Source organism: Corapipo altera, unplaced genomic scaffold, assembly GCF_003945725.1.
Source record: "Corapipo altera isolate COAL_440 unplaced genomic scaffold, ASM394572v1 70, whole genome shotgun sequence".
Taxonomy (NCBI): Eukaryota; Metazoa; Chordata; class Aves; order Passeriformes; family Pipridae; genus Corapipo; species Corapipo altera.
Genome location: NW_020884911.1, coordinates 1,610,719 through 1,631,745, shown reverse-complemented (window position 1 = coordinate 1,631,745; position 21,027 = coordinate 1,610,719). Strand labels below are relative to the sequence as shown.

At 46.5% G+C, this 21,027-nt stretch overlaps 1 protein-coding gene and 2 long non-coding RNA genes across 6 annotated transcripts in view; 1 reads left to right on the top strand and 2 right to left on the bottom strand.

Moving 5' to 3' along the window:
• Positions 1 to 405: 405 nt before the first annotated feature.
• CFAP36 (cilia and flagella associated protein 36) lies at positions 406 to 10,451 on the bottom strand. The gene is made up of 10 exons (XM_027653785.1): positions 10,307 to 10,451; positions 6,731 to 6,795; positions 5,962 to 6,063; positions 5,461 to 5,575; positions 4,477 to 4,564; positions 3,909 to 3,960; positions 2,984 to 3,110; positions 1,896 to 2,062; positions 1,348 to 1,500; positions 406 to 945 (listed from the first exon to the last, which is right to left on the bottom strand). Exons 1-10 carry the CDS (start codon positions 10,419 to 10,421, stop codon positions 859 to 861), a joined length of 1,071 nt encoding a protein of 356 aa, XP_027509586.1. The 5' UTR covers positions 10,422 to 10,451; the 3' UTR covers positions 406 to 858.
• Positions 10,452 to 11,068: 617 nt separating this feature from the next.
• The window catches only part of LOC113952094, a 14,861-nt gene continuing 4,902 nt past the window's right edge, over positions 11,069 to 21,027 (bottom strand). Inside the window, exon 4 of one of the 2 annotated variants that reach the window (XR_003529385.1) lies at positions 11,069 to 11,172. This is a non-coding gene — a long non-coding RNA (uncharacterized LOC113952094). Of the gene's footprint in view, positions 11,173 to 11,876; positions 11,948 to 21,027 lie in introns of those variants that run through there. The other variant, XR_003529384.1, reaches the window with a different exon arrangement.
• LOC113952095 overlaps positions 11,938 to 21,027 on the top strand; it is an 11,735-nt gene continuing 2,645 nt past the window's right edge. For 2 of the 3 annotated variants that reach the window (XR_003529387.1, XR_003529388.1), the window contains exon 1: positions 17,469 to 18,384. This is a non-coding gene — a long non-coding RNA (uncharacterized LOC113952095). Of the gene's footprint in view, positions 12,404 to 17,468; positions 18,385 to 21,027 lie in introns of those variants that run through there. The other variant, XR_003529386.1, reaches the window with a different exon arrangement.

Below are 21,027 nucleotides of genomic sequence, written 5' to 3'. Positions count from 1 at the left end.
AGAACAGAGCACCTGCCAACTGTACCAGTTATAAATGCTATTTTAATAAAAATTACGTGGAACCTGACCAGGTGGGTTTGTCTCTTTTCCTGTGGGTTGCTGGGGCAGTCAGGGGGGTGATGTCCTGGGCAAAGGGGGGGGCCTCTTTCCCCACTTCCAGTGTCTCAAGGCCAAACCAGTAAAGGATTTTAAACGATTTCTCCTACTCTGGAAGGGAGTTGCTGGGGACAGCCCCGACTTTGCAACTGAAGCAATTCCTTTAACTTAAAGTTGTGTTTGTAGCAAACTTGGGCCCTGGGGCTGGTGAAGTGCCCCAGCAGCCTGTAAAAGGCTGTGAGCTGGAGTTCATTCTTACACCCCAAAGCTGCACTACCTTTCTTAAAAATGAGGTGGCCAAGGTTGCACTTCCTTGGGGAATTGGACTTTATTACGTTGCACAGCTGCCAAAGAGTGATTTTATAACAGGCTAATAAAAGGACCATGTTCTGTACTGTTAAAAATGCCAAAGTTACAATGTCTAGCTCTGACTTGTTGCCACAGGAATGACTTCACCTGCTCTCCCTCCATCTCTGCTTCCCTTCTCCAGGCTCTGCAGAGGCCGGGGCAGGGCTGGGCACTGCAGGGTGTCCCAGGGCCTCGCTGCTGGACAGCCAGGGAATTCCCAGCGCTTGGAAAAGGAGAGCTCGTGCTGTGTGTCAGTGTAACCGAAATACTGATTTACCAAGGACGGAGCTGCTTGTCTGAGACTTCTATAAAGCTAAAGGGTGAGACTGGAAACCAAACCCCCTCACTCAGTGATGATAGAATTTGTTCTAAGAACACCCTTCTGTTCCTGGGGCCTGCAAGGAGCTCTTAAAGCTATCGCTTATTAATAACCTCTTCTTTTAGTTTCTCTGCCAGCATCTTCCTCTTCTGGAGCAACCTCTGCTTCTCTTCTGACACTTCCTAAACAAAGGGAAAAGGACAGGCCATGAGCAGCTTCCCTGGCAGGGAACAGGGAGCAGAGGGGGAATGGGGCTCCTGACACCACCCTGCCTTTGCCATTTCATCAGCAAAAACATCCCCGAGGGCTGGGGGAGCCCAACCAGGACACAGACTAAGAGCAAACAGGCATTTTATCCACTCAGAAACTGAGATGAATCATCAGGGTTTGGTGGTCCTGAAGCAAACCAATGCCAACTGATCACTGAAAACTTCCAGCCCAAAGCTTCTGCAAACCCAGTGAAAATACTGGAAATATTTCCTCTCTCCTTCCCCCTCCTGCTGTTTTTGACCCTGCCCCACTGTCCAGCAGCAGCATCAACACCTGCCCTGGGGGTTTGTGACTGAAGTGTGGGAGTGCTTCACCTGTCTGGGTGTCTCCTCCTCTTTCTGGTCTGTGGTTGGGGGGGTTGGTGCCCTGGTTTTGGACTCTTTCTTCGTGGCCAGCAGCAGGTCTCTTTTTTTCTTCAGATATTCCTCGCGTTGCTTCAGCTCCTGTTGTTCGGTTTCTGATAAACTCTGGGGGGGAGGAAAGATTTAAACCACGTGTTGAAATTTTGGTATCGATGCCCTGTGCAAGAAAAGCATTTACACCCCATTTGCCTCCAAAATTATCAGCTGAGAACAAACCCAAGTTGAGTCTTCAAGCCAGAGCTGTCTCCTAAGAAATTATCACGGCACTGAGGCTGAATCCTGCTCTGAAAGCAGAATCACAAGCTGAACCCTGCTAATTAAACTGGGAATATCAGCAAAAGTCTTTGCATGCTGGTTTTAGAAGAAAATTAAACTAACCCAAAGCAACCTGATTACAAGAATGGAAACAACACTGTCTAAAGTGTATATTCCACTTGTAATCCTGCTCTTGGCCCTGCAGTTCCACGTTTGGGGTTTATTCTTGTTTGGTTTAGACTTACAGGCCCTTTCAGCCCAGCTTTCTGTGCTGTGTTCTCTGAGTGTTTCCCAGGCCTCTTCTTAGTGTCTTCTTTCCCCTTGGCACAGGAAGGCTGAGGTAAGTTTTCAGTTCCTTTTTGTACTGGGCAGGCTGGTTTTAGGTCTTCCTTCGGAGGTTTATGAGATCCCTCTAAGGAATTTTACAGAGAAATTGGAAAGAAGAGAAATGAGATAAAAATAACAAATCGGTGTTTCTTCCACTATCCAGGTGTGTCTCTCATGAAATGGAAAACTTTAAAAAAAAGGCACATTTCTCCCCTTTTTTCCTGAGGTGGGAGCCAAAGCCTCTCCAGTGACCAGGCAGGGGAGCAGGGGGTGTTCCAGAACTCTCCTGAGACTCCTCTGGACCAGAACTCCTCCCAGGTGAGGTGAGGTGCTGCTCCTGCTATTCTTTTGTTATTAATGAAGAGCCCTGTGACTGTGCCGTCCTGTCTGCCTGAAGGTGTTCATACAGATGCAAGAAAACAGGTGGGGAAATACCAGTTTGACTCTGTTCACTCAGTTTGAGTCTATCCATAACAACTGTATGTTGGAAAGTGTCACAATCCCACCCAAAACCGAAAATGTAACGTTGAAAAGATTAAAATGAGTAACTAAAGGATTCAGTTTGGTGGGCTGTGAATGACCCTTAACAGTTGAAGGCTGGTTCCTTCAGAAATATTTGCTGTCAGGAACTGGTGTGCAATTGTAAATTCAATGTGTAAATTCAGTGTATAAAGGGAGAGAGGGCAGAGCTTTTTGAGTGGATGATTCAGAGTTGCTTGCAGGGAACTTGCTGCTCTTATGGTGGCACAAGCACAGTGAGTTCAAAGATAAAAACTGCTGTTGGACTCCTCTATTTCTCCTCCACTTGGAGAAGACTTGGAACATCTTGGAATACTTAAAGGCCCCGGGTTGGGAGGGATTCCTGCAGGGCACCCTGTGCCAACACCCTGCTCAGAGCTGGGGTGTTTTACCCACAGCCTGAAAATCTTGACATGAGTGGGCTCTTGCATAATTTAAACCCCAGCTCATATTGCACACTCAGCACTGCACACACACCTAAAATTACCTGGGGGACATCTGGGAGTTTCTGCAGCACCCTCAGCTCCCTCTGTGGATTCCTTCACTTTGACAGCTCCTCTTGAATTCCCTGGCAAACTGTGGGTGGCATCTGGTGCTCTGAGTTTAGCTTGTGCCTGAAATCAGAAATCAAGGAAATCAAACCAGGAGTTACAGCCCCTTGCACTGCACTGTCCACACTAGGAAAGCTCCCAGAAGAACTTCCAGGTAAAACTGTGTTATTTTACCTTACACACATCCCAATCCACCTCTTGGAGCAGTTAAGCCAGCTGGGATTTACCCAGAAAACGTCTACACTGTTCATCAACCATCTAATCCATGCCAGAGCCCCTCAGAAGTCACTAAAATATGGAATTATTTTGTACTAAAACACCCTCCAAACAACAAATGCATCACTGAACACTATCACAACCTGGCACTTTTAGGAAGAACAGTGATATCCCTGGATAAAGCTGCCTGCTTTCCCAGGGGAGGGGGGGTATTGCCATGACTCCAATCCCCTTTTCCACGTGGTTGGCTCTGCAGGACACCCAGGGCTGGGCTCCTGGAGGGGGTTTCTGGGTGCTGGGGATTAGTTCTGGCAGTGCCGTGGGCACTCCATGAAAACTCTCCTGTCCCTGAAGGGATCCTGGAGGTAATTCCTGCAGGATTAGGGATGCTGTCATCCCCAGGCAGCTCGTGCTTTGAAGTCTCTTTGATCCTGACAATATCAGTAATTCCCATGTTCTCTGGGCCTCAAAGGTTGACATCTGTTCCCAGGATTTTAGGATTCGGGGACTGAGGGGGGAATGGGGTTGTCATGGGATACGTGTCCTGATGGCACACTTGGAGTGATCCAGTCACAGCCAGGACAGGAATGTTGGGGTATTCCTTAATTCTAACTCCTAACTTACCCAAAAAGGTCAGGTACTCACCTCCTCAGTCCTCTTTCTTTCCTGCTCTAGGTCATATTCTTCCTTGGATTTTCTGTAACACAGAGCACAAGTAAATACTCAGAACTCATTTAGTTTTAGTGATTTTTAGGTAAATTTAGTGTTGCTTAAATATTCGAGGACTATTTGGATACGGATATTTATTAGTATCCAAAATATTTCCATGACTTCAGTGAAAACACACTCTTAATAGAAGTTAATAACTGGGAGAAGCACACAAACCCCACTGCCCTCTTTCCCTGTGCACAAATAACTGTGTAGGAATTCCCTGAGCTTTTCTATCCCTGGTTTAAAGACAGGAAGGGAAGTATTTCCAGGATGCAGAGGGAAAGCAGCACCATCCAATACAACCTGGATTTGTTTAAATCCCTGTGAGCTGGGAGTGGGGGCTTTTGAGGATATCATTTGTTCAGCAGGATTTTGACAAGAACATTCCTGCCATCAGGAAGATGAAGGCAGTTTCCTGGGAAAGGCTGGAAGAGTCAGGTCCTACAGGCCTTTATTTCTTGTTTTAACAAAACACCCAAGGCAGGAGGGATTTGTTTCTCACCTGAGAACCTCCTTGAGTATTTTCATTTCTTCTTGCTCAATCTCACTGAACACATCAGAACCCTCTGTCAGACACTCAGGCAACACACCTGGAAAAAAAATAGGGGAAAAGATTATGTCTTGCTATAAAGGAAATGATTTTGTGCTTCAATGGGCAGAGAGAAGGAAAAAAAAATCCAAAAAAAAAGCAAACACAGGAAAACCACATCCACAAACCCAAAGCCATCTAATCCTTCCTCTCTGTAACTGTTTCCAAAGGGGTCCTGGCTGATCCTGGAGGTCCTGGCAGCACAAAGGCAAAGGTTTCTGCCTATGGAAGTTGGGACATGCCAGGTAAAGCCAAGCTCTGTGCTGGCCAACTGAATCACTCCCAAATTTAGCTGTTATATGGAAGGGGACATTTAGAAATGATTCCCTGAGAAACAGGAGGCAAACCCAAATGGTGACACTACAGACACGGAAGAAAGGAGCAGGGAGATGAAAATCCTTTCAGGAACATCAGCAGAGCAGCAAAGCCTGGTGTGGATTATCTTCCTTATCTCCTTTTTCAGGTGTGCATTAGCATGGGGAAGGCTTTAGCTCCTGGTTTCCCTGTGGATTTTTCAGGGTGAAGTGCAGAGTAAGCACAGCAGGCAGTTCAGCAGAATTCAAATGATCTGCATTGGCATGTTTGAGGAACTCATGGCTCCAGCACTCACAATTGTCACCAACATTCTGTAACCAACAACTCAGTCAAGTCTCACAGAGGAACTCAGACAAGCAGAAGTGAAAAATGTGTTAAGTTTATAAACACAGGCAGCTGGCACTGGGAATGCAGGCCAAGGACTGAGGATTGAAATCCCAGTCCCAGTAACACCAACTGAATGTTTCCCAGTGACCTGAGCTGGGACAGAACCACAATTCCACACTCATTTTGAATGGATTAAACAGCCCCCAGAAGAACTCTGAAACCCTGAAGGGGCACCCCCCCTTCACCCCTTCTCACCATTCCTCTCTTTGATGATCCGAATGGCTTGCAGTTGCATTTCAATGTTTTTCTGCACCATCATTTTTTTAAATAGCCTAAAATCCTCTGCTGCCAACACTGTCTGCAGGATGGCCTGGGGGGGGAAAACACACCAAAATCAGACCCTGCAGGAACCACAGCCAGCTCAGCCTGCCTGCAATCACACTGACACATTCTGGTTTGAAGAGTCTAATATTTCATTCTCTTACCTGTCTGTTTTTCCCAGACATACAGTAATAGTCAGGAAAAGAATTTGGTGGGTCATGCCTTTAGATGAACGTGTCTACAATAATATTATGACAAAACCGAGTTTCCCAGTGTAAGTTTGCAGCTGTAAGTCGTTTGAAAGTTCCAGTTTTAACAAGAAAGCTTTTCCAAGCTCCATCTCCCCCCAGCTGTACTAGTGCAAACATAAAGCTAAGAATGAAATCTAAATCACAAAGCTGAGAATTAATCTGTTTGCTTGAGGAAGGCAAATACCTGTGAGGTGTGAGTCTTTGCAAGTGGGGATGAAAAAGCCTCTTGAAACTTCTCCTCATTGATTCCAACCTCTTTGAGATAGTCCTCTAGCAACCTCTCCACCTGGAAGGAAGGACAAGCCTCACTCTGTCAGCTTTTTCCCTAAGAACCACGTGAATTTTTGTCATGACTGCATGTTCTTTTCTGCTGGGGTGCTTCTTAAACTCACAGGAGAATCATCACAACAGTGCAACTCATTTTTTCTGATGGATGCTGGCTCGTGTTTATCCAACTGATGCTTTTTAACATCAAGCCTCGTTACAAAAAGAGTGTTTTGGAAATCTGCAAGCGTTGGTTTATAGGCATTTAAGCTCAAAAAAAAATCCTGTCATTTCTTTCTGCCAACTGAAATTTGTCAGAAGATTTCCCAGACTCCCCAGTGAACAAAATACAAGTTGTGTGTGTTCTCAGACTTCCTGCTCTTTGTCATTTTAACTTGACAGAAAATAACATCACTGCCTTCGAGACTGTATTTATAAGCTTGGTAGATATGTTAATTTTAATTAAAAAGGTAGCACAGTGTAAGATATGAGTGTGTCACAGTCTCTTTTCTACCTATCTGGTGTCTAAGCATGAAAGCACAAAGGACAACGAGAGCTCAAAGGATTTCTAAATAACAAGCAATCTCTAAATAACAAAGATAACCCGATGAGAAGTTCAGCTAAACAATGATTTAACATTTTAAATCGGTTTTCTTAGAAATTTCCCCCCAGCAGTGAATGATGCTCACCAGAGCTTGGTACTCCTGATAAATCTCTGTGTAAGACAACTTGCTTTCTTCTTCATCATCAAAAACTGGGGGAGGGAGGGAGGAAGAAACATTTTCCAGTCAGTGTACACAGCGCCACAAATTAACTGATGCCTTAAACAGAGACATTAACCTTTACAAGGGAATATATTCAACATGTTTAATCACGTGAAAATATGATTAATGATTTATTACAGTCATGTGTTTCTCCCCCACACTCAGGGCAAGCATGTGCTTTTGGTAATTTAATGTAATTAAGTGTCATGATTTAATATTGGGGAAATGTATCTTCCTAATAGACTTGTAAGTTGAGGACTGAGCAGCTACATTCACTGAAAATTAAGATTTAATAGAGGAACTACCACAGGAACCTGTGTAGGGGTGTTCCAAGGTGACAGATGACACACAGAGCAGGGAATTTCTCTCTCTCCATCTATTTACATGGAGAATGGGTTAATGAATGACTTAAACCGAGATTTTTTTAAATGTCAGTGTTTTAGCCAAGGTGATGCAGGACAATGAGCCCCTGCCTGCATAAAACCAGGCAAACCCAAAGAGGAAATGTGGTGAAGTTCTGTTTTAATCCTGTTTGCATAAACCCATCAAGAACTCCTGAGTGGAACTATCAGGCTCATGATCTCCACCCCGCAGAGGAGGTGGAAGGAGCAGAATGCCAGGGAAGCTGAAAACTAAGGGGTTTTTTTTTTGGGGGGGGGGGGTTAATTTACATTTTTTTCCTGCCAACAAAGAAGAGAGGTAATGTAAAACCTGGCAATTAAAGCAGAGGCTTAGAAATAAGGCTGCCTCAATCCCCTTCAGGATTAGCCGCTCCGTGTCCGACAAGTCACTTCCCGGGAGCATCCTTTGAAGTGGTTGGAGGAATATGGGAATTCTGCTGGAACTGGTGGACGAGGGTGGTTTAATCTTCACATGTATTTGACATCCCTGATGGGGCTGATGCCCACGGAATTAGTGTGACCTTCACCCACATCTGGGGTGACTCTGTGAGCTCCTCCGGTGCCTTTCCCGGGCTGGGAGTGCCCTGAGCCTGGAGGAGGTGGCAGTTCCCAAAGCAGGAGGCACTGCCACCACTTCCTAACCCCTCCCAGCAAGTGCAGGGAGAGAAATCCAATCACACACTTCAGGCCCCATAATAAGCAAAGAAAACTTGCTTTTTAATCAGAATCTGGAACAGCGACGTCGCTTTTGGTTTTTTTTGCACGAGGCGACGATTTTAATGAAGACATTAAAAAAAATTTAAAAATCAAAGTCATTTAAAACATCTAATAATAAATTCAAATGGTAGGTACAAATCTTACTCCCCTGGCAACCACCACATTCCCAAAGCCAAGAGGGTGGAGACATTTGACAGCCCCTGTTGCCTCCTTCACCTCCTCCCCTCCTGGGATCCCTCACAGCCCTTTGCAGACCCCGACCTTCCCCTCTGGCTTCCCTGGTCCCTTTGTCCTGGGTGACACAGGGCTGTGCTCTGTCCTCAGGCTCAGGACACGCTGGGATGAAGTTCAGTGCCACGTGCAGGGAGCTGCAGTCAGCATCTCCTCCCAGCTAAGTGGCATTAGGAGCGCTTGGAACGGAGACCTTGGATTTCATTGACTCAGGGCTCTTAAATCACACAGTCATTGTTCCTTTAGGGTTTTGGCACAGAGCCTTTGGTTGCCCAACAGCAACACACATCTGAAGAACCACCCTGTCACGACAAGCCAGGGGACCCTGATATCCCGGGAGACAAGCTCACCATTTTCCTGCTAAAACTGAAAATCCTGCCCAGGACCCCTCAAATGGGATGAGCTCAAGTCAAGTTTGGTTTGAGTCCCGGGCTGGTGAGGTGGTTCTGTGCTGGGAGGGAGTCACAGGCCACAGGGGCTGTTTATTCCTTTTGTACCTTTATCTGCTGGTGCTCAGAACGATTAGCAAGCTTAGTTATGCCCAAATGATGTTTCAGTGAGCACCTTGGAACATCTGAGTAAAACCAGAAAGCCTTCTTCCCCTAAATACACACCCATCGATTCAAGTGCAGTTCCACATCAAAGGAAATCAGTGCAGCCATAAGAAATTATGGGAGAGGGAAAGCAAACAGCCAGGAACAGACAGAAAACCATTATGATCATTTACAAGCTGAAGTGCAAGGACTAGGCCCAAGTAACTACAGTTCCAAAATTAATTCCTTACACACCAACTCGCCAAAATTCACATGGTATTTTCAAGCAATCACAAATTATTGTCAGTTGATGACAATGTTGCTAATTTGCCTGTCCAGCCCAAAGACCGAATGTTTTGGCAACGTGAAGAACTGTGCCCTGACAAAGTCTGTGGGTGCAAGGGCAGCAGTGGGATCAGCCCAGCAGAAGGCCCCATCCCAGCCCTGGAAAATTACAGCGGGCCCACAATCTTCTTACTGCCTGCAAATTCCCCTCAACCTTCTAAAGAGAGATCATCGCTCCCGAGAGGGATAAATCAATTCCCTGGACACCTAAACCTACACCCTTCGCATGAGACCACAGTGCTTCGCCAACTTTAGGCAGACTTCCCAGGAGAGCACTTCCAGGCTGGATTGCCCTATCCCTTCCCACCTTCAGCAGCTTTCCCTCCCTCATTTCCTGCTATAGTAGGGCAAGGTGTACAGCCCCAGGGTGATCGTGCCTCAGGTAAAGCTTGGGAGGAGGAGAAATGATTCCGGGTAACTGAGAAGCAATTTTTGTCAATAATCTCAAATTAAAGCTTCCTTCGGTTTCCAAAGGGTTTAGGCACTGCTTTCAGACTTGCCCACATTGTCTCTATTCTGGTACCATAAGGCTCCAGGTTTTCTTTGGGCAGCAGAAATTGTTCTGTGAGCAGCAGAAGTAATTTAGCCAAATCTCTACATCAGGGAGTGTTTCCTCCTTCCCTCACTACAGACACACCTGGACAGGTCTCCCCGGGCTACAGGGTGATCCCAGGTCCCCCTCACTGCCTGGACTTCCACTCTTCCAGGCTGTTCCCCAAGTTCTTCCTTGATTCCCTCTGTTCCTTCTTGAGGAAGAAAAGCAGGTTTAACTGGAGTTGCTTCCGAGCTAAACTCACGCACAGAACCAACTACAACACACGACTGGTACCCACTGATTTTTAGTGCTGACTGTCATTTCTGGGAGGCACTAATTGAGGGCTTCTCACCTCTGAACTGACAACGTTCACATAACTGCAGGAACTTAACTTTGGGCCTTCTCCTCCTCTGTCCCACGGGCCAGGCGGCGCTTCTGGCTGTCCTGCCCGGTTTCCCACGGAAAACCCGCAGCTGCGGGAAAGCCTCGGAGGCCGAGCGGGGCGCAGCTCTCGCCCGGTGTCAGCCGTAAGCTCCCGCCGTAATCCCAGGACGATCTAATGGATGCGAGTCCTGGCACGGGGCTGGCTCGGGGGCCGGCGCGGGCCCCGGGAGCGCCCGGCGGGAGCCGCGCCCGTTCCCGCACAGCCCCGGGCACCGGGGGGACCCCGCGGAGCGGGGACAGAGCCCGCGGGGCGATCGGGGACCCGCCCGGCCCGCCCGCCCGGCCCGGCGCTCACCCTCGCAGTTGTGCTCCATGAACTCCAGGATGGGGATGGACCAGGCGGGCCCCCGCAGGAACCCGGCGATCGTGTCCACCACCCACTCCACGTCGTCCTCCTCCTCCGCCGCCATGGCCGGCGGCGCGGCCGCGATGGCCACCGGCGTCACGGGGCGGGACCGCCCGCACCGGGGCCGCCCTCGCCGCATTCCCTGGAATCCGCCCGGCGGGAAGGAGGCCCGGCAGCCGCTCGGCACGGCGGGCTTACCTGGCGCAGGTGGGCGCCGGGCCCGCGCGGCAGCAGGAGGGGTGGGCACCGGGGGGAAGGTGGGCTGGCTCCCGCTCCATCATCCCGCTCCATCGTCCCGCTCCATCGTCCCGCTCCATCGTCCCGCTCCATCAATCATCCCGCGGCATCCCGGCCGGCCGATCGTGGGCGCCCCGCACCACTGGAACAGAAGGAATTAGTGACTGCAGTGCTCGGCACTCCCCAGACTCCGAGGGCAGAGTCACCCAGCGCGGCACAACAGGTTGCTCAGCCAGGCTGCGGCTTCCCTGTGTTTGGGGATAACCGGGATGCGATGGGATACGGCCCCGCGCCCCCCGGAGACTCCCAGCTGTTATAATGCCTCTGTCACAGTGTCACAGCACAGTCGAGGATGGGCTTATGCATTCAGTTTTTCTAAGGATGATCCCGGGTGATGGAAAATTCCCGTTATCCCCCATTTTACCGCGCCCGGAGTGCAGTGACAGCGTGCAGCAAACGATACCTCGCGTGTGCCTTGTTGGCTGCTGTACCTGGTGCTCTAATTCTAATTAATTGGTCGCTCACCAGGCCTTCGTGGGAACAGGGATAATTTGTAACTCGGTAATATTGTAAATACCCTACGGTGAAAGAACTGGGAAGTGATTTACAAGGCTACAGGTACAAAGGTTTACATTGACACTCCATTATCGGGGGGGTTTGTAGGGCTGCTGGTTGTGGCACGTTTCTCCACTAAAATTAAGGTTATTTCTCTCACTGTCCTCGCCTGTTACACTGCTCAGGGACTGGGAAGTTTTTCCCAACATTGACATTTATTTCCCTCCTAATGCTGGATGAATGGTGCCTTACTGGTGTGTCACTGGCAAGTGAAAAACCTCCAAAATAACCAAAACTCTTTGAAACCCCCTCATCCCTTTCAAAAAGATGTTCATGGCCATTTTATCCCCTCACAGGGGACTGCCCAATATTGTCACGTTGTGCCCTTTGTTGTCAGGGCAAACACTGGAGTTGTGGTTGTTAACAACACAAGAGATGAAGCAGGAAATGATCCCTGTCTGAGTCACAGAGAAATTATTGCTTATTTTTTCTGTTTTCTGCGAACAAGTTGCTATTTCAGACATTTTGACACATTCTTGGGTCATTGCTTTATGCATATATATATATATAAATATATTAAAAAAATATAAATACTGATGGGTAAATTTTGTCAAGGCCTTTCCAGTCTCTGCATTCCACTGAATTCTTTATGTCAGTGCCCAGCTCTCTTCCCTCCAGTGGGTTCCACTCATATGCACAATAACAAGGAAGTCTGAAATGCCAAAATCTTGGGAATATCTGACTTCTTAGTGGTGAACGTCACTGTTGATCTATTGCTGCGTTTCTAAATTTATTTATCTATTTATAAACAAAAAAAAAAGAGGCAAAAAAAGTGAGCAGATGAGCTTTCAGCCTTTGGCAAAGCAATAGTTTTTACATTACCTTTAATTTCTTCCATCTGGATAATTTTGCAGATGTTTGAGTAGTTTAAAGGATATTGGCAAATGGTTAAATGGTCTTATTATTAATTACTCTTTTGTTTAGGCTTTAATTCTTCCATCCACCTGTTTTTTAATTGTTTTCCAGCTGCAACAGCTATAAATATTTTCGCCTTAGTAAACCTGATACAACTTTTCCAGTTTGTTTTCATAAATTTTCATTTGGGAGGGGTTCATTTTAGGGAATAAGTCTACCTTTGGAAGGAAATTCTAGAACTGTGGTGTAAGTCTGACCTCAAAGAGAACCCCGAGCTCAAGTTTCTGGAAACCTGTGGAGCAAAGGCCTTTTTCTTCAGTTCAGCACACAGAGCTAAATGTGAGTTTTGCATGAAAGGTCACAAGTTAAAATACTGCTTGGTTTGGGTTTGTTGGCCATTACTTATTGATGAGGTTTTTTGGTTAAATATGTTACACTTCAGGGACTTCCCTGTGCTTTAGTCAAAGCTCAAACAGAAGAGAAATGCAAACACGAAGAAGTGCTTGAAGTCAAGCAGTGGATCCCGAGTTATCCTCATTTTCCTGCCCTCAGGGATGTTGAGCTCCTGCAGGAACTTGTGAAGCTCTTCCTATTTAGGTCATTTTCTTTCCTTTTATAAAGGCTTATCTTTTCCCTTGGCACTGGGAGGTTTTACACAAATGTAAGGCTGTTTCCTGAGAATCCCCTCTGCCTGAGAGGCCATTCCTAATGTAATTATCTAACAATAAGCACATGCCATTGCTTCTCATCTAATAATGATTCTTAGCTAAATTATCTAATCTTAAAAGCATCTCAAGTGTCCAACATCTAAAGCTTTCACTGTATGACTTGTGGATATAAGAGATACTAAAACTACAAGAACACTTATTTCTTCCCTCTTTTATGTTTTTTTTTTCTATACTTGCCATTTTAACCATGCTCGTTTTATCCACACATTTATCCAAAAGTCTATCCATAAATTTGATTTCTTCTATTTTCCTGATGCAAATTTTGCTCTTCATTTACCAACAGTTGGATTTATTCCCACATATACGTGTATATTTTCCATGGGGATTTTCTCCATGCATTGACCGAGTATTTTAGCAGCATTTGAGTAATTGCTGCAGTGCTTTCACCATTATTTTTCCTGGGCTGTCTGCACCTCTTGAATTCTAAAAAGCCTTGAAATGATGTGGATTTTTCTGTGCAGCTTCAGTTGTTATTGATGGAAGATGAACTAGAGCAAGGTGAAGTCTTGTGGTTTGATTTGAAGCCTGTGAGCTTTGTTACTCTAATCTCTTCTGGCACCAAGTTCTCCAGCCTTGAGTAGGTTAAAAAGGGAAAAGGAAAAGGGAAAAGGAAAAGCTCTGTGACCTTTATTTGGAAGTGGGTAATTCCACTGAACCAGGAAAAGCTGCATCTGGAGTACAAAATGGTCTCAGTAAGGGTGTGAGAGCTTTTCCTGGTTCTGTGGAATTACCCACTTCCAAATAAAGGTCACAGAGCTTTTCCTTTTTCCTTTTCCTTTTATTCAGGCACCAGAACAGATCTGAAGGCTGCCCAGCCTTGGGGTTTCCTTGTCTGCCCAGTGCAAGGGGGAATTAATTAGTTTGGGACATGAGGTTGGTTGGAGTCTTTTAGTGTCACTGCAGGGCTTGGCTTTCAACAAGGCATTTACAGACAAAAGTGCTCCTTCTGGGGGCTCTGTGGAAGGGACTGAAGGAGAGTTTGCATTTCTGAGTTTTATTATCCACATGTTTCAGTTGCCCCCAAGAACTTTGGCTAATTGCAATGTATTCTTGGTTATAAAAGCCAAAAAAAACCCCAAAAACCAAAAGACAATGCATTGGAACTGTGCTTTCTGCTGCAGAAACAGAGAAATCAACGGGATGGACAAGGAAGAAATCCTTCTGTGGAGATACAGATGGAAGTGGTTTGTACAGAGCATGTCTGTCCTGTCCCGTGGGTTTCAGATGATGGAACCTGGAGCACGTGGGATATCGGGATAATTATGCAAATTAGCTGGGCAGATTACACACAGTAGAGAGCAGGACCCGATCCCATTTCCCAGCGTGTGTTATCTGTCACATCCCAGGTGCAGAAGAGGTTCCGTGCTCACCGCTGGGATGAAGCCACGTGTTCAGGGTGACACAGCAGTGTCAGGGTGACTTGTTTTGGGATCTGAGCACAGCCCCAAATTCCAAACTCCTCCCCCCACCCCACCAACTCATCCCTGCTGCAATTGGCCTCCCAACAGCTTTCAGGTGAGGGGCACCGGGCAATGAGGGCTTTGCCACCACAGCCAGCACTGGGAAGAGTAAAGGTGCTGCTGCTTCACTCCTGCTCTGCCATTTCTTTTTATTTTCTGTGCCTGTGGCCACAGGAAGGCACAAAAAACAGAGGTGGGAGATGCAGCTGGAGCTTTTTCCAGCTTTATAAACAGGTTAAATGATAGCAGCACTAGCAGGGCTGTTCCTACTTGGAGGGCATGCTGGGTGTAGGATTCCAGTGCCTGCATGGTTTTCATTACGCTCTGGGTAATTTTTCGTAGTGGATTTTTATGAAAGCACCATGAGTTATTTATTATGTAGTTTGTATTTGTGGGATTTTTTTCCTTGTGCTTTAATGTTATGATTTAAAAAAAAAAAAAACCAAAGAAAACAACCCAAAGCAGTTCTAGCAGTTTGGCAACTCTGCTTTCATGGAATGTTCATCATCATCAGGTGACGTAACTGTGGTGATTTTGTGCCTGTACCATGGATTACCTCACAGCAGAACTGAAAGCTGTGCTCTCATTGCAGAGGACTTATTTTACCCCCTTGCTCGTGCTTTTTTAACCTTGTAAAAGTTCCCAAGCATGGCAAGTGTATGAAACTCGTGAACACTCCTTCCCCAAGTGTGAAGGAGCAGGCTGGTTAGAGTTTGTAGGGAACACACACAGGGAGAGTGAGGTGAGATGAGCAATAAAACCAGTGATTCACATTACAGACTGGAACCCACCCTGCTTTCAGCTGGAGGGGACAGGAGTCAGCCAGGGGCTCGTTTTCCACAGCCTGCAGGGACAAGGGCTGGGTGGAGAGTCTTTGAGATAAACTGCTGTCCCCAGAATGAAGGAGCATTGGTGATCTTGTCAGACCAGGCTGATCGCTCCTCGCCTCTTTGTTGTTGCTGGTTTGGGCTTGGGGGGGGGGTTATTGTCTTGGGGTTGGGTTTTTTAGGAGTGGGGTGGTGCCTTGTTGGTGTTTTCTTACCAGCTCCTGATGCTGGTTCCTCAGAGCTGGGGATCTGTTGGGAAGGGGTTTGCCATGATGTGTCTCTGCGAGGTTTGATGGAGTTCTGCTGGTTTGCATATGCTCACAGGCTCACGGGGTGAAGCTAATCCATGCTTTTGCACTCTTGGCAGCAATCCTGGCAGGACTGTGGGCCATGAGGAGAGCTGGATGGAGGACAAGGGTTGGGGGGAGGTTAGAAATTGCATTTGAGGCTCTGCTGGGAGTCCTAATACCGGTAATGTGTTCGCTGTGATAAAGTGGGGAAAGTGCTTGCTTGGGAAGGCTGACAAGAGACCAGCAAGATCCATTTTGGTGCTGGGGATCAGAAGGCTCCTTCCTGATGCTTCACTTGGCTGGACAGGCTTAGCTTACTATTCTAGAGCAAACAACAAAGCAGCTCTGCATCGTGGTGCCAGAGTAGTAACAGAGCACTTCCTGTACTTGAAATTCAATTTTACATTCCCTGCAGAAATACACATGGTTTCCAGTGAAATAAATAGGGTTTAGCATGTTTGGTATTAATATTACTGGCTCCTTGCTGTTTGTATGCGTTTTTGAGCCAGAATGCTTTTGTATGAGAAAAATATGGCCTGAAAGCTTTAGCACAGATGAAATGCTGTACTTTTGACTTGGAAAATGCCTCCCAAAGGCCTCCTGTGGTGCTCTGTGCTGTGCACTAATCTGTACTAGGATGGAGCGACTCGAACCGACCCTCACAGAGTGTTTAGCTCCCTGCTGCACAGCCTGGTGAACACTTTCTGTGGCAGGATTTCCAGCTGTAAATCCAGGATGCTGGAGGGGATAAGGGATGGGAAAGAGAAGCACTTCCAGAGGGGCAGACTCTGAAGCCAAGCCAGCATGAAAGAATGGGATAAGTCACTGAGCAGGAGGTACCAGTGAATCCCAAAGCCTGTGGTGGGGGGTTTGTGCCAGGCCTTCACTGCTCCCCACAGAACCCTCCAGTGAGGAGGGCTGACACTGGCAAATCAGAACAGGTTGCTCAGAAAGGTCAGTGACAGTTTGTGACAGGCTGAGTGATGCTGTGGTTGGTCAGGAGCAGGTGACTGGGGATACCTGGGGCAGGGATTCTTTGTTTTAAGGTGCACAGTGAGTCTGTACCATGAAGGGCAATGCTGATGGCACACAGGATAAACACCAACAAGCCCAGGCCTGGACCTCTGGGTGTGCACAGGGGCTGAGAGCTTTGTTCTCAGGGGCCCCTCCAGCCCCTGCTGCTCCCCAGGGCTCAGCCAGGCTCTTGTTTAAGGCTCTTGGAGTCTAAAGCCAGCCCTGTAAGCACAGAGGACACCGGGGCTCTGATGGGCACAGCAGGTCCCAGAGCAAAGTGCCCGGGCTGCTGAGGAGGCAAGTTGGGTGGAGAAGCACCTGGGGGGCTGCAAAGCAAAGCCCAGCTCGGAGGCATCCATGTTAAAGTCAGTGCCAACCCAGCAAGCCCTCAAATCCCTCGGTACCAGAAGCAGATGTGTGATCTCGTGCCAGTCGTGCCTCGTGTGGGCTCAGATCGTTTCAGGGAGCAGTAACTGAGCTCAGTGCCCTTAATTTGTTCCAGTCCCCTGTGTGGGCACACCCTGCAACAGCAGCAGCTCTTCATTTTCAAATCAGCACTTCCCTGACCAGATTTTATACACAACGCTCTCAAAATTCCTCATGCGCTGTTCCTCTTGTATTTTTTCCACGTCAGAAAATTTGTTTTAATGCTTTTTCTCATTTTTTTTCCTAATAATCTGGTGTCTCATAATACATCTTATTTATTTCCTAACTCCTTCTTACCTGCCAAAATTTCTGATTCTCCCCTCCCCTCCCCCATCTCATCTTCTGGATCAAAGCATTTTTATGTTGGTCTGTACCACAGATCAGCACTGTTATTTTTGCTGAAGATTTGGTGGATTTTAGTTACACAGTTTTAGGCAGAGCCAGGATTACAGAGAGGTTTGGGGAGCAGCGAGGCTCGTGTGTATCCACATCAGCCTCATAGAAAAACCGTGTGCAAATTTCTGGGGCTTCATTTGTACGTTAAAGTAGTGAGTTTAATTCACTTTGTAGCCGAGCAGTCGCCCTCAAGCTTTCTACTCCTGCGCATCTCTATAAACACAAATCCTCACGGGGGCACTCTTGGTTCGAGCACGGAGCAGAGGAGGTGCAGTTTCATCTGGAGTTTTCCTTTGTAGTGCACTGACAAAAAAAAAAAAAAAAAGCCTAAGGAGCTCCTAGGATGACTTTCAAGTCACGGTTAAAAATAAGCTAAAATAAGTGTTACATAAGGTAAAGGAGCTTCAGTTCTACGATTCTGTTATGAAGTAAATCTAGTTATATAATGTCTGCTGCCAGAATTTCAACTTTCACTTCAAACAGGGTCACACCAGGAATGAAGGTTTAATATTGAGAAATGGTTTTTAGCTGACTTATCTTTATCAATATTTTTCTTGTTTCTTCTGCGACTGCATTTTTTCGTGTGTGTAAAAGCAGGGGGGAAATAAACTGTCACTGTATGTGATGTTATGGATTTCCTGCTGTTACAGGCTATGATACATAACCCATAGTGACAGGGAAAACTGGGATACTTATGGGAAGGATTTATTTGGGAATTTAGAGGGAGCTTCCCGCTTGGTGTCCGTTTCTCAAACCCATGATAATTGAACTGAAATTATTTCTAACCCTCTGTGCTGTCAAGCTTCTTTTACTGCCTCTTGAACAGCTGGATTTCTCTTTGTTATCGCTGTTAATAAGCACTGGGAGAATGATTAGCTCTTCAAAGAGCAGACATATAAATATGAGATTATCAGAACAATGCCATCATAAAACAGCTCCAGAAAAATGGCGTTAAACCCCTCTTTTTGCCTTTTTTTTTTTTTTTCTGTCTTGCTGCAAGAGCATTTAGTGGGCAAAACCGAACGGTGCCACGGGCCCTTGAGTGAGAAATTCCTTCGAAGAAACAAGGCTTGTGTTGTTCCCCAGGAGGATTAGCGGTTCCTGAGTCATTTCTTAAGCACGGGCCGTGTAGCTGTGACAAAGGACGCTCCAGAACTCCTGACACTCGTCTCAGTGCAGGTAGATTTGGCTGGGTGAAGGCTCCGGGGCTCAGAGGTGGATAATCTGAGGGGGAGGTGACTCGTGGGCTGTTGCCACGATCAGTGCCCGAGCCCTGTGCAGCAGCCCCTGCTTTTCCTGCCCGCTGCTCCACAGGCAGGGAGGGAGCTCCAGCTCCAAGCAGGGATCTCCTGGCAGGCAGGAGACCTCGCCGCGCTTTGGGATAATGATTATTATTACTGCCAACACCCCTCTTGGGTGGCTGTCAGCCTAAACTATAGCACCAAATTGGCTGTCCTCCTTTGCTAATTAATTTTGTTTGTAAAATACTCCTCCGAGGGAGAGGGAATAAATGTTACCATTAAGGACTTAAATAGGCTTTCAGACGAAATGCTATAACCAGCTGCAGGTCAGCAACAAACCATTCTTTGTTAAGGTGTTTTCCTTTTGCAGAGATACAGCCTGAACAAGCTGAATAATCTCATCCTTTTAAGGCAGACCGTTAAGGTGGACTAATTCTGGGATCAGAAATATCTCCTGGGTCATAGGAGCAGAAAGGAATAGATTCTGAACTGTTCATTATTTTAGTGTAACACTTCCTGAAAAACTGTGTGAAAAGGGCTACAGTGTTCTACTTACTTTGTATATTTTGTATATTTTGGCTTATATTTAAAAGTAATAACCTTAAGCAAAACTAAACCCTTTCTGGCCCACAGAAAAAAAATATCACGCTGAAATCAAGCCTGATACACACAGAAATCAGAATTCCAATCTTACCCAGGTTATTAAAAAAAAAAAATAAAATTCAAAGAAGTCATAGACTCCTTTAGGTTGGAAAAGACCTTTAAGATCGAGTCCAACCATAAGGCCAGCACTAAACCACGTCCCCAAGTGTCACATTTACATGTCTTAAACCCCTCTGGGGCTGGTGACTCCACCACTTCCCTGGGCAGCCCTGTTTCAGCAATAATTTAAGCGGCTTGTTGATTAATATTATCATTAAAATATCGGTAGTGTATGAAATTGCTTCACAATAGATAAAAGAAAAAAACCCAACCAACCAATTGACATCTCAGTGTAAGCGTGAAATCACAAGGAAAAATTAGTCTTTTGCCAAAGCATCCTTTGGCTTTTGAGCCACTGCACACCAACCCTTAACTCAGGAATTGTGTCACAGAGCAGCACGTAAAAACCAGAGAGAACTTCAGCACTGCATGACCACCTTAGGAAAAAATATAGCATTTTAGAGGTATATAAAGCTGGCAAGAAGAGTCCACCCAAGGGAGACGTTCAGACACTACAAAGGAGGAGGCAGGAAATAAGCTGTTGATGGCAGTGGCTGGGAAAAGCCTGAATTAAACGGCCTAAGGTGTCACTGGAGGTTTTAGCAGAAAAAAAGAATTAGCTGGCAGAGAAAAATATTTGAGTGATACATTTGAAAGCCTGGTAGGTTTGGGTTAAAAAAAATGGCTTATTTTCCAGAGATGTTAGGTAAAAATTTCAATTTTGTGTTAATCTCCGGTTAAATTGACAATTAAAGTGATGCCACAGGGAGTTGAACCCTCTGGACTCAGAGCAAACAAAGGGGTCTTAGAGTTACCAGTGGCCTCTGAAAGAGGTGTGAATGGGGAGGCTGTTCCCAGCTTTGGGTGACTCAGGATCCACACTCTTGCAAGAAGCTTCTTCAGGAATCCCATCTAATAAGTGTAATTATCATTTTTTTTTTACCTGGCATTAGTTATTTCTTCATTACCTTTAATTTTTTTCTATTAATTGGTTAAAATATTTTTATATCGCTCTTTTTAATGTGACTTGTGTTTTCTCGTTCTACTTGTCAGAAGATTTTCCCGAAGGCAAAATAAGGGATATCTTAAAAGCTTTTAATTGTTTCACTAGTATTTCATAGAGAGAAAAGCTGTTTTCAGACGTAAATAATTTGCCAAATAACCAGGGGTAAAATCAGACGTGGAAATGGATAGGATAATGGAACAGGATAATCCTGAGCTCAGAGGTTTGAACAGAAGTGATTCTACCACAATTATGTTTTTAGTGCTGTGTGTTTTTTCCTTCTTCTTGTGGGCATAAAGAAGTCCATAACTAAGTAGACAAATGGAAATGTCGAACACAGAAATGTGCTGCATCCAGTTCATCATGTAGTGACCTTGGAAGATCCCGACTGCCATCCCCAGCTGGAGAGGAATCCCTCTGTAATGAGCCACGCTCCCAGCAGAGGTTAATGCAGGGCTCTGGAAGTTAATAACTCTTGCTGAGCTCAGGGGCCTGGCTCTCATGGCAGCATCACCCAAGGTACTGGGGGCAGGTGACATCGAGCCTGAAAACGTGGGTGAGGGGAGGGAGGCACCAGCAAAGGACAGGGAGGCAGCTACCAGCGAAGTGGTGCTGGTTAAGCAAACTTAAGGTCACAGTAAAGCAGAACTGAGGCAGCTGGAGTTCGGAGGGCTGCGGAATTCTTTCCCGGGGGTTACAAAACCTCTGGTGTTCCGTGGGGCTGAGCGGTGGGAGCGCCCCTCGCTAAAGGAAAGCCCCAGAGAAGGAACCCAGGGCTCAGGGCTCCGAGGTGGCACGGTGCTGCTGGTACCACGGTGCTGCTGGTGCCACGCCGTGCCTCGCTTTGTGCAGACACCCGGCCAGCTGTGCCTGCCG

Excerpts from the sequence above, each read along its gene's own strand:
- CFAP36 (XM_027653785.1), bottom strand. The coding sequence starts at position 10,421 with ATGGCGGCGGAGGAGGAGGACGACGTGGAGTGGGTGGTGGACACGATC. Across the intron at positions 5,576-5,961 it reads CAAAGACTCACACCTCACAG|GCCATCCTGCAGACAGTGTT; the intron begins GTATTTGCCTTC and ends TTCCCCCCCCAG. Across the intron at positions 4,565-5,460 it reads GATCATCAAAGAGAGGAATG|GTGTGTTGCCTGAGTGTCTG; the intron begins GTGAGAAGGGGT and ends TTTTTTTTCCAG.